General features: G+C 40.9%; 1 protein-coding gene across 4 annotated transcripts in view; it reads left to right on the plus strand.

Moving 5' to 3' along the window:
• Positions 1–15,431, plus strand: part of ECPAS (Ecm29 proteasome adaptor and scaffold) — a 95,979-nt gene that overhangs the window by 77,559 nt on the left and 2,989 nt on the right. For all 4 annotated transcript variants that reach the window (XM_024560277.3, XM_071221237.1, XM_053921839.1 and 1 more), the window contains exons 34-47: positions 24–145; positions 1,642–1,792; positions 3,508–3,573; positions 4,752–4,841; positions 5,917–5,983; positions 6,542–6,633; positions 6,713–6,779; positions 6,997–7,188; positions 7,755–7,963; positions 8,759–8,802; positions 8,897–9,089; positions 10,356–10,494; positions 12,531–12,636; positions 13,083–13,171. In XM_024560277.3, coding sequence (XP_024416045.2) covers positions 24–145; positions 1,642–1,792; positions 3,508–3,573; positions 4,752–4,841; positions 5,917–5,983; positions 6,542–6,633; positions 6,713–6,779; positions 6,997–7,188; positions 7,755–7,963; positions 8,759–8,802; positions 8,897–9,089; positions 10,356–10,494; positions 12,531–12,636; positions 13,083–13,171 — 1,627 coding nt within the window. The remainder of the gene's footprint in view (positions 1–23; positions 146–1,641; positions 1,793–3,507; positions 3,574–4,751; positions 4,842–5,916; positions 5,984–6,541; positions 6,634–6,712; positions 6,780–6,996; positions 7,189–7,754; positions 7,964–8,758; positions 8,803–8,896; positions 9,090–10,355; positions 10,495–12,530; positions 12,637–13,082; positions 13,172–15,431) is intronic.

The following is a 15,431-nucleotide window of genomic DNA, read 5'->3' on the forward strand; positions in this document are numbered from 1 at the left end:
TTTCCATACTCTTTGTGTGTGAGGTTTGTGTGAAAATGTGTGACCCTGCCAAAGGAGCAGCTGGCCAGAGAACCATCGCTGCCCTTCTGCCTTGCCTTCTGGACAAAGGAATGATGAGTCCTGTGACAGAAGTTCGATCCCTCAGGTGTGAATCAGCTGATGAAATGAATATGCTGGATGTAGTCAGTTCCTCGCCATTTAGTTGAATTGCATTTCTTTGAATGTTAGATTTGAAAGCATGGAGAATGAGTCAAGGTAACCCAAGAAAGAGCATTTGTTAAATCGCCTAGAACATTTTTGCAAAAATATTCTCATGGGAGCCTTGCTTTCGACCAGCATTTTGCCATTGGGCCTCAACCTTGAGGGGAGCGTTTTTAAAAAAATTTCATTGGCCTCTGGGCCCAGCAAGCACATCTTCCTATAATGCCGTAGTCCCTGGGAGCTTGCTTGTTGGTTGTACCACTTAGTAGTATCGTAGCGCTTAGGTTTAAAACAAACTGTTTACCACCTGCAATAACTAAGTATTTAAAGACTACACTCACCCATTTAGATGTATATGGCCATTTTAAGTTAAAATCAACTTTGTATTTTTTGTTTTTAAACTAGAATACTACCTAGGAAGTTTATTCAATTTTTATTTCATTCTTAAAATTAGATCAAATTGATGGTACCAACAGTATGTCATAGTAACTAAGTACTTGATGAGGCAAAGTTCTTTTTCGAAGGACTGACTTAACAAATACAAAGGAGTGATAAAATCAGGATGTCATCGTTTTGCTGTCCTCAGTAGAACAGTCTAGGTAATGGTCATTAGTGACTCCTAAATCCACTGGTAAAAGGCTGACGGGGAACGTTGTAATGGAAGGCTCAGGCTGGCCAACCTGGAGTCCGCTGATCACTCTTAACAGCAAAGGAAGAGGAGCAGTCATTATGTGCATTCTGGTGTGATGGAGCAGGGCACGCACAGCACCGCCTGGGACAGATTCTTGTTTTTAAAAAATTGAACCTGAACTTGATTTAGCCTGCAGATCTGTGCAAGAGAGAAAGGAGGAATGTTTTAGGTGAAACCATCAGGATACAATCGATGAGGATAAAGAAATAATAAGAAAAAAGATTCAAGAAATGTAGTAAATTGCCACGTGTGGATGGACCCTGGATTCAGTTACAACAAACACTTAGACATAGTTGTGGAACAGGGGAATTTGGATATTAGGTGATAAGAAAAAATTCGTAATATTTTTAAGTGTGAATAGGTATTTTGATTCTGATGAAGTGTCCTTGCCGCGTAGTGATGCATGCTGAGGTTTAGTGAGAGGACGTACTTCAAAGTAACGCAATGGCAGGAGAAAAAGTATGACTTGTGTATTATGGTAGAGGTATAAATGAAATAAAATAAGCCAAAGGTTGCTAGTTGTTGAACTGGGTGGAGAATACATAGAATTTAACTTAAGATTTTCTCTACTTTCATTTTCATGTGAAAATTTCTATAATACAGAGTTTAAAAAAAATAGTGCTAAGACCAGGCACTATAACCAAGTGAGTATATTCCAGAATGCAGTAAACTGCAAGACACCCTCATGATTAGATTTTTTCAGGCTTACTATTATTGCTAAAAGGTCTCTGTGTTTCCCGTGTCTGTAGCATTAACACCCTCGTGAAGATCAGCAAAAGCGCAGGAGCCATGTTGAAACCACACGCACCAAAACTCATCCCGGCTCTGCTGGAGTCCTTAAGTGTATTGGAACCCCAAGTTCTCAATTACTTGAGTCTCCGGGCTACAGAGCAGGAAAAGGTGAGTTGACAACACGGGCGTTTTGGTAGGAATGAAGGAAGAGCCCTGTTAAGGCACTGGGGTCCGTCTGAATGATCCTTCCATTGCCCTTAGACAATGTGTGATTTACTGGTGCTTTCACCGCTTTTGAAACAGCTCAGTTACTGTAGCCGCCTGGAATGTTCTTTTGCGGAGGTGGGTAGGGAGAGGGTTCGTACACTGTTCTGTGAATCAGACGAAAATGACACTTTCATCCAAAAAATGTACTGGCAATCATTTAACACAGTTTTTTGTACATGTTCGTTTACTTTTTAGGGCTTGGGTCTGTATTCTCAGAGTCCGTTTATGGACCATTTCTACCCTACAAGTGAAGAGGATTTGTAGCTAGACTTTGGCATAATCTAAACTTATTCTGCTTTTTAGATATATTGTAGTCTTTTTAAAAAAATTAAGGGTTTTAAAAAAATTTCATGTGAAACATATTTATTGTGAAAAATTAAAGCAACACAGAGTAGAAAGTGATTCCGTAGGTGTCCCCTCTCCCCCACCAGCGCCGAATGAGTACCACTGTCAGCGGTGTCCTGGGTCTTTGTTCAAATTCTTTTGTAGCCAGAGGCTGCAAAACTAAACACACACACTAACCTTAAAGTAGAATCAGACTATGGATGTTGTTCTGCCACCTGCTTTCTGTCGTTAACAATATATCATGTCTGTGTAGATCTGTTTCGTTCTTTTTAATGCATGCCAAGTGACCCACAGGGAGGTGATTTTGAATTTTTGCAGGAGAGATTTTGTGGCATCAAAGGTTTTGAATGTTCTATTTGCTCCGTATTTTCTCCATATCATAAAGCCAGTGTTGAATAACATCAGTCCAATAAGGAAGATCATTGTTCTGACTTACACTTTCCTGTTGCTGTGTTGCCCATTGTCGCTTCACACTGTGTTAGCCATGTTCACTTCATCTCTGAATTGTGTTTCCATTCCATGCCTAGTTTTGTACTTGTTTATGTTTTTGTATTTGTCCTTGTTTATTACTGTACTTTTTTTTTTATAAGTTGACTGATTTTTAACCTGCCTACACTATTCTAGTAACTTATCCTCTTTTCCCTTTGCCGCTAACATTGCTGTTTCCTCTCCGTTCTTTTAGCAGTAATCTTGCCCCTTCCTAGGTTCCTCAACCTTTTAGGGGTTCAGATATAGGAAATATAAATTCTAGTCAAGATTTTGCAGCCCTGGGCAAGTCTCTTCTCCATGCCTTTTCTTACTTCCTATGTCGGACAGGGTTAACTTCTGCAGCGGAAGTAGTAGACTAAAGCGCCATTGTAAATGTGAAGGCCCTTTACGAGGTCAAGCAATGAAATGTATCACTTTTTTTGTTGCTTAGACACCTTTTTTTAAAACCTTAGATAGAAATTTATTTAGTCTACTTTATTTAGTGGGTGGGAGAAGCTGAGGCTCAGGAAGTCTCAGTGACTTGCTCAGAGCCATCCTCTGTTAATTTCTGATGACAGTTAATTTCTAACTGTTGTCTGAATTTCTCACCTGTAGTGAGATACTGCCTCTACAGATAAATGGTTGAGTGTAGGTCAGAAGAAATTGAAGTTGGACTTACGTTTGACTGTGTTATATATATTACTGCAAAAAACATTCTTTGATTTGGCATAAAGCCTTTTATGGGAGTGTGTGGAGGTTCTTCTGAGCTAATTGAATGTACTGACTTCAATTTGTGTTCTCAGGCTGCAATGGACAGTGCTCGGCTCAGTGCTGCCAAGTCCTCCCCCATGATGGAAACAATCAACATGGTCAGTGCCTAATGTGATGAGAACGCTCACGTTTGTTTGCTACCTGGGAGTGTAACGTTCAGAGTCTTCGGGTTACATCAAATGAAACAGAAATTGAAGAGATGAGTCAAGCAGCTATTGTGACTTCAGTTTTCTCATAGTATAATTATTTCTTTTTCTATATTACTAAATGGAAAATTTTTTTTTCAAATAATAGAATCCATTAGTCCAGAGTTGTGTTATAGGAGAATGTCTGGTAAAAGATTTCTGTATAGATCTAAGTATCTTTTGTCCTATTGAGCAAGATTCAGATTTTTGTCTCTGCCTGGGCATTGTCTTTGGGAGGACCCAGGACAGTGCAGCTGGACGTGTTCAGTGAAGCAGGCAGAATACAGGTAGGGGAGGGGAATTGAGCAATACTCTTATGTTGTCTTAGTCATAGGAAGGGATTTGCAGAAAAGAGCTGCTTGGCACCGAGATTCTAAGTTCCTGGACTCTTGGACTAGGAGTTGCTAAAGTCACTAAAGTTGACTCTGCTGTGCGTACCCTGGAGTGGTTAACTGAGAGTGTCCGAGCCCCTGGAAATTGTTTTGCTAAGCAGATTACAAGGCTGGAGAAAAGAAGTACATATTTTTTACTGCTACTGGCAGACTACCACCAAAGTTTGGTCTAAGAATGTTAAGTCTTAGTTGGATTACTGGGGGGAAAAGAAAGCTTAAAGAAATAGAAATAGTTATCAAACACGTTGGAGATGTGCTCATTAACAATATAGTTCATTGCATTTTTCAAAAATATAGCTTAGCAAGTTCTGCTCAGAAATTGGCTCTTTAATAAAGATGGTGGTAGGGCGGGCCCACTGAATCTGTTTTAATCTAAGTCTTTTACACTAAACTTCGTTGATGGAGTAAGTAGGCCCAGAGAGATCCTTTTCTCTTGGGTAATCATTATTTACTCCTTCAGAAAGTCAGTGTTTTTCATTGTTTTTGTTTTGTTTTGAATGTTGAACCACTAATGAGTGATTTTTATTTGTAGTACAATGGTGGTTTTCACATTGAAATTAGAGCAAAATCAAACCAGATTTTTCAATTTCATGTCAAATCCAGTGGGTACATATCTGATACGGGCAGTTTTTAATTGAAGATGTGTTGTGGACTTACTTATTTGCTAAGGTTAACTTTTTATTTATTCTTTTCCAAAAGTGCCTGCAATATCTTGATGTGTCCGTGCTGGGTGAGCTGGTTCCTAGATTATGTGAACTAATCAGAAGTGGCGTAGGTCTCGGAACTAAGGTAAGTAAGTGTATTTTTCACAAGGATAATTTTCATTTGGTTGGGCCACAAAAATACAGTAGCCATCATGTTTGAAATTCATATTTTTTAAAACAAAACCTGTTATTGTAAGTTAACCAGTTTGTTTTTATGATTGCACTAATAAATTAAAACAAGTAACTCATTCAGGAAATGAAGCATGTGACTTAATAAATATTGTCTCACTTTTTTAGCGAATCATTCCTGCCCCCTGTACATGCCTCTGGGTCTGGTTCATCATCCGTTGTTAAAGGAAATGCTCCTCTGGTCGTCAGGCCAGGTTGTTTTAGGGGGTGATGAGCGTTTTTCACAGAGGCTCAGCAGGTGTTTGGAGAGGAAAAAGGTCTTTCCCAGATTTTTAAGGATTGAACCCTACCCCCACACTTGAAAAACAAACAACTCACTTTTTATCCTCCTGACAAATTTAACACTTGATTGTATTTAAAAACTTCAGCATTTATAGATGAGGGGAAAGTTAAAAACTGTCCTGAGTGTACTCCCCAGAGGTAATCGCTGTTAAGACTTTGGAGTGTTTCCTTCCGGTCTCTGTGCATGTGTCCTCTGCACATGTGTCCTCTGCACTGTCCTCTTTAAGGACCACGTGATACTCTGTTGTGTGGCTCCGACATTATTTATTTTAGTCCATCAAGGAACATCTGATCTGTTTTCAGCTTTTTTGATACTGATGAATAAGGTGCTGTGATGAATGTCTTGTGATACATCGGAAGCTGTTTCTTTTGGTTAAATTTCTAGAACTGGAAATGTTAGAACAAGGATGGACAAGAGGAGGACATGTTGCCCTCCCTAAAGATTGAGCCAGTTTTCTTGCTTAATTGCATGTAGGAGAGCACCCATCTTCCTGCCAGCAGTTCTAAAAAAATTCTCTGCGTGGCTAGTTCAAAGGCTGAGTTTCCCCCTTTCTAGATCGACTTCCTGAGGGGTTGTTAGGCTTTGTGTGTATTATATCTTGTCTTTAATCTTTGACACCCACCTAAAACAAAGGGTTTATAGAGCACTGTGACCACCAGATTCTGACCTTCCCTGTGTAACCCTGTAGGGAGGCTGTGCCAGTGTCATTGTGTCATTAACTACTCAGTGTCCCCAGGACCTAACACCTTACTCAGGTGAGTTGTCAAAAACCTGCATGGTAATATTTTGTATGGCCGTCTTGTTTGACAAGATTTTAGAAAGAAAAATAATTATCATTCTGACATGCTTGTAATACTGTATACTTTCCCCCCTCTCCCTTCATCTTTTTGTATGCAAGAGGCAAAGGATGGTCAAGTTTAGCAAGTCTTCACTGTTTTATAAGGGTTTGACTATTTCTCATTGGTATAGGAAGGTGAGAAAGTATCTGCCATCCTGTGGGATTTTCTTTTTACTATATAGTTAATTTTACATCAGTATTTCTCTCTTCTTAGATTGGCTCCCAGATGGGCCTAATGAACTTATATGTATCTAGCTTTCATTTTTTCAACTTTCTTAACAATATTCTAGACACAGTTTAATTTTTAATTTTATATCAAGTAAAAGGAAGCAATGGATAGCACAACTATGACATAAGGGTTCTAAATTACCATGGAAGAAGTCAGATATTAATTACAGGGTTAAGTTTGTTGTGGTTCTGGGAACAGAACATTTGGTCAGCCAAGTATCAGATTGTTCTCTTTTATTTCTGATAGGTAAACTTATGAGTGCTTTGCTCAGTGGCCTGACAGATCGGAACAGTGTGATTCAGAAATCCTGTGCTTTTGCCATGGGCCACTTAGTTCGGGTAAGTTGGATTTCTTGTCTAGTTAAGTAACTACACTTAGATAGTTCTGAAGAAATGACAGGATGTTTGTTTTTTTCAGACCTCACGGGATAGCAGCACTGAGAAACTCTTGCAGAAGCTCAATGGCTGGTATATGGAGAAAGACGGTATCTTTTTAATATTTATATTTAGATGTTAACCTAATAAAACAATAAAAAATCAGGTCTTACTCTGTATGATTTTATGTACTCTGCTAGGAACATCTCTAAGTGATTTTACTATTTTGTTGTGGTGCAAATTGAGCATTAATAGTCTGTTTAGATCAGTTACCCACTAAAAACAGTAAGCATCATAAAGATTGTGGCTTTTTCTGCTTGCCTTCAGAACCCATCTACAAGACCTCGTGTGCTTTGACCGTCCATGCTATTGGACGGTACAGCCCCGACGTGTTGAAGAACCACGCCAAAGAAGTTCTGCCCTTGGCATTTCTCGGCATGCATGAGATTGCTGACGAGGAGAAATCAGAAAAGGAAGAATGTAACTTATGGACTGAAGTGTGGCAGGAGAATGTACCTGGTTAGTAAACAGCACCTATGAATTACACCTGTTTCTGAAGAACCACAACTGGAGTGTTTTACTCATATTTTTAACTCGTAAGCTCCTGCAGTTACTTTCCTAGAACTGTCACAGCACGTGTCCCGTTTGGTTTTGAGCCCCTCTCACCATTGCTGATTGTCAAGGTCGGCACTCGGGGCTCTTTCCTCCATCACTGCTGCCCCGCCGAGTCGAATTTCACTCACTTTAATTGAGTGGACAGTGATTTTATGATATGTTGCCTTAGAGTATTATTTAGAGTAGTTTCAAATTTTTTTTTTTTAACCTCGATGCATATCAGTGGATGAGGACCATTGGTATGACACGCTTGTGGACATAACCCAAGTTCATAAAGCCCCGCTGTCATGAAGTTCATCACACACCACCTGCTCCCTCTCCCTTCTAAAGAGTGGTGTAATGTAACCATTGAGAATCACTGCTTTAGACCGACAGTCACTGACTTTTTTTCAGACTTAGAAAGATCAGGGTGGTTTGTTTTTTTTTTTGGTCACTTAAAAGTTGCTTTAATTTTGCTTCTTATAACCTAGGTTCCTTTGGTGGCATTCGGCTATACCTGCAAGAGTTGATTACTATTACCCAGAAGGCTTTACAGTCCCAGTCCTGGAAAATGAAAGCCCAGGGTGCAATTGCCATGGCATCTATTGCAAAACAAACCAGCTCCTTGGTACCTCCGTATCTGGGAATGATACTGACCGCGTTACTGCAAGGCCTCGCTGGAAGAACATGGGCAGGAAAGGTAAAGGAACCGTTCACGCCCAGTTAAATTTAAGGTACCCTTAAAGGATTATGACTTCAGCTTTCATTTCCTGTAAGAATTCGAATCTGGTTTTGTGGGACATCAGATGGGTTGATTTTCTAGCCAGTGGGAAACGTTGGGTGAGCTTTGCGTGATTAAGTATGATATTTCATTAAAGTGCAACCCATGTGTCCTGAATATTGCACAGTAATGCTGGAGATTGATTTTTACTTATCACGTTCAGCTTTTAAGATAAGACCCAGGGGCCACCCTTTTGAACCTGGTGACGTCATGCACAGATCAGGATTGGGCATATATGACACTGAGTAGCAAGGCGAGCTGTCTAAGCCTGGACCTGAGAATGCCCATCTCTGGGGCCTGTGAATTAGTAGCAGTCATGTTTTATACACAGGTGATGGTGTACACACTCAGCAGGGAAAACGAGAGAGTGGCAGCGTGCGACAACCTGCCCGACGTTGTAAAGTCCGCGGTAGCCAGTGAAGCACTGCAGAAGAAGGGCTGGGCTGGGAGTCAGAGGTAGTTTTAATTCCATGGTCTATACTTCCGCCTGTGTGACCTTGGCAAGTCAGTTCCTAGGCTTTATGAAATGGAAATAAAGGTGGTTATTCTGCTTCTGTGGATGTGCTTATTAAACAGTAAGGAGCTTGAAGGTAAGATGACTCCAGTCAATTTTTGTTGTTGTAGTTATTAAATCGTAGGTAATGGTGGTCATAGCACAGAGAATGTAAATGACACGTGTGCTTCATAGCATTCTCTCATTTCCCCACCCTGTAGGAAGAGCTGTTGAAGGCCATTGCCTGTGTGGTGACAGCTTGCAGGTAAACGTTTTTTCCGTGAAGATGCCGTTCTTTCAACTGAACCCGTAAGCTGCGGCTTTTATTAACTGTTGATGCTTTTGTGTGGACCCCGTAGTGCAGAGCTGGAAAAGCCGGTGCCCAATCAGCCCAGCATGGATGAAATTGTCCAGGCTGTCCTGAAGGAGTGCTGCAGAGAGAATCCCAAGTACAAGATTGTAGCGATCAGCTCTGCAGCGGATGTCCTGAAGGCCACCAAAGAGGACAGATTCCGGGAGTTTTCTGATGTTGTCATACCTCTCATTAAGAAGGTAATGACTACCTATATCTGTCCTCTCAGGTCTGCTTTATACTTTAAAAATGAAGAAGAAGAGAGAAGATTTTTCTGTGTCCTGTTTGCATAATTTATTTGAGGGTTAGTGTAGCTGCAAATAGCAGAAAATCATTGTCCGCATGGGCCACGGTGTAGCTACATCCCAGGCAGGCGACGGCAGAGGAGATAAAGACAGGATCCGAGTAGGCCTGTCCCTTCTTTCTCACGGAGAGTTCCCGAAAACCACCGCATGGCACTGTCACTTCTACTCCGTTGGCCAGTACTTAGCCGGATACCTGGATGCGGATTCGTTCAGGTGTCCATTAGCCCTCCATGGGAGACGGGAAGAGTGCATTTGTTTTAATTTAATGGAGGGGTTTCGACCTGCAAGCCAGGAAATACTAAACTTACAGGAACAGTGAATTCCTGAGAGTAGATTTGGGCTACAGTAGGTTACGGTTCTTTGTATGGCAAATAAGACAGTAATTCATAAATAAGAATAAACAATGAAATCTGTTTCACATGCATAGGTAAACTTACTTTTGCCCACCCTGTAGTTACGATAAGCTTAGACTTATGAACCTGTGCAGAAGCCACCCCGTCATCCCGGAGTGAAGGCAGGGAGCCCAGTGGGTCGCTGTTAGCCGCCCCTGCTGTACCCTGGGGGGTGGTTTGGGCCCAAAAAAGACTGGTTTCATTTGGAAAAAGAAGTGCTTGTGTTTTAAAGAGAAGGGTATAGTTTACCTATTTTTTGTGAAATGACATAGTTTAAGTAGCATTCTTATTTCTTGTGTTGCTGCTAATATGTAGTTTTCTCTAAGTAAAAAGGTTGTTTAAATAGTTTTTTACGTACATAATGGATTTGGGAGACTTATATTTTAAATCGGTGATATCACCAGCTAGCTGGATGAGTCACTTCTCAACCTGTTCCCTGTATTATTATAGAGTTTGAATTGAGATCGTCCTCAAGTTCTTTCGTCTTTCATTCCATGATTCTAACGCAGGTCTTTTTATGGTGTGCTCGACATACTACGTGTACAGTATTTTTTTCACCTTTGCTTACAGATTTCTTTTAAAGGATTTCCGACATTTATCAGAGAGGTGTAGTACCCTGTTACAAACTCAGGTTAGAGAATTTAGCATTTAGTCATGGTAATATCCTCTACTTTGGTACCTTGACTGTTTTAACAGTGCACTTGTAACTGAAAAAAAAATTATATTTTGCTTCCCTTTTTCTTTTTTCTTTTTACTTGACATGTCCTAGAATTCACTTGAAAGCGTTGGAGTCCGGACAACCAAAAACGAAGATGAGAATGAGAAGGAGAAGGAGCTCCAGCTGGAATCTCTGCTGGCGGCCTTCGAGGGCCTGGGCAAGGCCTGGCCCCGGAGCGCGGAGACTCAGCGTAAGCCCCCGAGGTTGCTTAATGGGAGCGAAGATGTGCTGGGTGACACATGAGAGCTGTTTCTTGTACAGCCTGACTGATTAATAGTGAGAATTATCCAACATCAGTTTTACTCCTACATTGGCAAATAATCTCATCGACTATTGTGTTAGTTTGCTGGGGTTGCTGTAACGAGTACCATACACTGGGTGGCTCATCCAACAGAAATTCATTTTCTCACAATTTTTTTTGGGGGGTGGGGATCAAGGTGTGAGCACTGTTGGTTTCTGTGAGACCTCTCTCCTTGGAGTGTTCATAGCCATCCGGGTCTGTGTGTCCTGATGTCTTCTTTCTTGTAAGGACGCCAGCCATACTGGATTAGGGTCCACCTGTCCAACCTTTAGAGAGTCTGTCTCCCAACAGAGTCACATTCTGAGGCTGTTGGGGTTAGGACTTCAACATACGGATTTGGGGACACAATTCAGCTTTTAACAACCATGATATATTTTATATAGATAGTTTGACTGTAAAAAGAATTGTTACTATTCTTTGTGCTGCTGTTTTCTGAGGAATCCACAGAATTTATTAGTGGGATCTCTTCACCTTGAAATTAATAGCCTTGTAAGTAAACGAATCTTCAATAAGCAAGTGGAATGTAGGTTTCACTGAGAACCTTAAAACTTTTTGAGAGATTTTTGGAATTGGACGTGTATTTCCAACGTTAGATTAATAAACAAACAGTAACCCTTTATTGTTGGGTTGGGTTGCACGTGGTTAGGAGTCCTTGGACAGGGCCTTGGACTTGGGCCCGTGCTCCTCTGAGGTCACCTTGTGTTAGTTGTGTTAGTTCTTGCCGTGCGTCCCACCAGGCACCTTAATACGCTTGAATGTTGTTAGAAGTCTCTTGATTTTTTCTGATTGGATATGTCTGAATCAGACTTCAGACTGTCTTTGAGCCTTGCCATTTTTTTGTGAACTTTAAAAAGTGTATTTGCTATGTATATATACGTATATGTTATCTTTTTCCAAAAGATACCTGTTAGGAAATGGTCTTACGTCATGGACTACAGTGAAAGTCTACTTTTTTGATGCCATTAGGACTACTGACTTTTTCTTGAATGGGGTAGAAAATGTGAAAGTAGGGAATTATATAAAAATGATACACAAAGCAGTTTATTTTAGAGTAAGGCATAGAAACACACATTCATCTGCAGGTTATTAAGGGGAAGGCCAAGGCCTTTGGGAATTCAGCTGTTACACATCGGCTTCTCATACACATCTCACTCAGAAGATAGCGTCTATAATTTCTGATTTTTGTTTCTTTATAGTAGAGAAAGGTTAAGTCTCTTATGAAGCAATTCAGGTGCAGGATTCTTCTACATTTTTACCCCCATCTGTCTTTACATATGTGAACTGAACTAAATTTTACAGCATTTAAAAAATAACTACTTTGTTGAGCTTTATACTCTTGTTTCATCAGTTAGTGTACTATTGATTATATAATTGTAATTACAAGCACAGTTGGCATAACAGGTTTGGGATAGAGCGCTGTCGTCTGTTGGTAAGCCTACAACACGCAGAAGCTCCTGAGTGACCAGAGGAGCTCCCAGCCTCCGGAGTTCTGCTTGCTTTGGCAGTCATTCGGGGTGCTTTCCAGGGGGAGGGGAGTGTCATTAAGATTCTGTGTCAGTTCCTTGGAGGATATTGCTTTAAAAATGAACGTTTATGAACAGTTATATAGGACCTTCATGGGGGAAGTTCTGACCAGGGAAATTTGCTTGGGAATTGGACACAAAGTGTTGTTTCTTGGTGTTTTGTTTGTTTGTTTGTTTGTTTTTAAATTTCATGGCTTTAACTAAAGACATCGTTGATTTATTTTTTCCTCCCTCCCCCTCTTTTCCCCCTCTTTGTGCCTTTGTCGTCCTCTTTCCCACCCTTCTCTATTCTCTCTTCCTGTCTGTTCCTGTCTCTGTCTTTCTGTCTGTCCCTCACTCTCTCTGTCTGTTCCTCCTTCACGCTCCCTGTCCTGCTCTGTCCCATTCTGTCCTTTTTTACAGGTTGTTACCGTCAGGAACTGTGCAGATTGATGTGTGAACAGCTGAAACTCAGCACGTGGAAAGTGCAGCTAGGAGTCCTCCAGTCAATGAATGCCTTTTTTCAGGGGTAATTTGCTTTGTGGTTCAGTCATTCATCTTTTTTTTCCCCCTTGGCATTTTATATACAATCAATGAAATTCTTTGAAATTTTAAAACTAAATGCTAGAGTAACATCACAAAGTGTTATATGCAGAATAGAAATTGTATCAGAAAGGTTTTGGGATACTTTTTTTTTTAGTTCTTCTTTTTTAAAGATCTTATTTTTTACAGGAGGGAAAAGGAGGGGGAAAGAGAGGGTGGAAAACATTGATATGTGAGAGAAACATTGATTGGTTGCCTCTTGCATGCCCCAAGGGAACCCAGCCTGCAGCCCAAGCGTGTGCCTTGATTGGTATTCGAACAGGTGACCTTTCGTTTCACAGGCTGGTGGTGCTCAATGTGCTGAGCCACACCAGCCAGGGGTGGAATACTTCTTAAAACTGGCATTTGTGTCTTGCCTTCTGAATTTTATAGGTTAATGCTTTTGGAAGAAGAACATGCAGATCCTGAGGCTTTGGCTGAAATTCTCCTTGAAACTTGTAAATCAATCACATATTCTTTAGGTGAGTGTGGTAAACCGACATTGATAAGGAGTCCTAATTTTAAAGGTCAAGGAGCTAAGCTTCCAATATTTCCTACCCTGTGCTAGGAACTAAGTTTATGGAACTACTGAACTGTGCTGTTTAATGTAGTCAGTATATATGCCCAAACTGGAATATATGAATATGGAACTGTCTCTGTCTTTCTCTCACTCGCTCTCTCACTCGCTTCAGGGTTTTAACACCTAGATCAGAAAAATGCAGTATTTAGAAAAAAATTTATTTGAAAATAATTTCAAACTTACAGAAAAGCTACAATAGTACATATATCCCACCCAAGAGTGAAATCCTTCTTGACTTTTTCCATATGGTTTTCGCTAAGCACAGTATTCTCCAGGTCCACCCGTGTTGTTGCAAATGGCAGTATTTCGTCTTCTCTTATGGCCGAGTAGGATCCCACAGTATACACGCACCACTCCCTCTTTATCCAGTCCCCTCTCGAGGGACACTTCAGTGGTCTCCATGTGCTGGCCACCATGAATAATGCTGCAGGGAACACGGCGGTGCATATGCCTTTGTGAATAAATGTTCTCAGGTTTTTCAGGGAGGTGCTCAGAAGAGCGGTTGCTGGGTCATGTGGTAACTCTATTCCCAACTTTTTGAGGAAGCACCATACTGTTTTCTGTAGCAGCTGTACGAGTTTACATTCCCAGCAGCAGAGAGTGAGGGGCCCTTTTTCGCCACAACCTCTCCGACACTTGTTCTTACTTGTCTTGTTGATCACGGCCATTCTGACAGCTGTGACGTGTGTCTCATTGTGGTTTTGATTTGCATTTCTCTAATAGCCAGTGAAGTTAAGTATCTTTTCATATGTCTGTTGGCCATTTGTATGTCTTCTTGGGAGAGGTGTCCGTTCAGGTTCTCTGCCCAGTTTTAAATTGGATTGTTTCTTTTGTTGTTGAGTTGTATGACATAAAACTAAGCAACAAATGAACAAACAAGACAAACAAAAACGCATAGACACGGACAACAGGATGGGGCTTACCAGGGGGAACGGATGGTAGGAGAGAGACAGTAAAGGGTAAAGGAGACCGGAGGAGATTTGACTTTGGGTGGTACATACAGTGCAATATATAGAGAATGTATTACAGAATTGTATACTGGAAATACCTATATAATTTTATTAACTAAAATCATCCAAATGAATTTACTGTATTTTGCTACAGTAATGCGTAATGCGTACTTTTTTGCCCAAATTTTAGGGGGAAAAATACGGATGCTCATTATACATGGTTAGCTTTAGTTCCATATCTATATAAATGTTTTTAATTCTTTCATTTATGCTTATGTGTTAAAAGTATAACTCTAGAAAGCAATAACAATATCCATATGAAAAATAATACCTGGTAATTGATTGTTTTGAAATATAAATAAATACGAAATTGAATTTAAAAATGGAAATGGAAGTTCTTTTCCTGAAAGTTTGGGTCAAAACATGGGTGCAGTTTACACATGGGAGCACGTTCTGCACAGCAAAATGCGGTAAGTAAAAAAGCCAGCAAACAAATGAACAAACAAAACGGAAACCTGGATGACTTGCCAGGCTAGCTCTTAGACACGTACTGCGCTGTCCCACAGGGTGGGAGGGTTGGGGTGCCATGGAGAGGGGTGACTTTCCCGTCAGCCTGTGCCCAGTTTTTTTCCTCCTGTCCCCTGCCAAGGGCCCAGTCAAGGCAGTAAAAGAACAGTACATATAAAGCCTGTCTATCCTTTAACCGAGGTTATCTTATCAGCCTTTTGGCCCATTTACTTTGCCGTTTGCACGTCTGTGTGCATAGTTTTCCTGAGCCATTGAAAGCGTGTTATTGGCGTCACGCCCCTTTACTCCTGAACTCTCCAGTGGGCACGCTCTTCCGTCCGCAGCACAGGTGCCAGCTCGGGGGGGGGGGGGGGGGGGGGGGGGGGGTGCCGCCGATGCAGATTTTCAAATCAAATGTTTACCACTCGTACTTGAGGTTTTCTCTGGACTCCGTAATTTTTTTATAGAATTCCCCCCCCCCCCATCCCCATTAAGGGGTTTAGTCCAGGATTATTTATTGAATTTAGTTGTCATATCTTTTTATTCTCCTTTAATCTGGAACTCTTCCTCAGCCTTTCTTTGTCTTACATGACACTGACAGTTTTGAAGAAAAGTCTCCACCCCCTTTTTTTAACTAGTGTTTTCATTTGCCGTTTGTCTGATGTTTCCTCGTGATTAGATCCAGGTCATGATTCCCCAGTTGGG

This window comes from Desmodus rotundus, chromosome 1 (assembly GCF_022682495.2).
Source record: "Desmodus rotundus isolate HL8 chromosome 1, HLdesRot8A.1, whole genome shotgun sequence".
Classification (NCBI taxonomy): domain Eukaryota; kingdom Metazoa; phylum Chordata; class Mammalia; order Chiroptera; family Phyllostomidae; genus Desmodus; species Desmodus rotundus.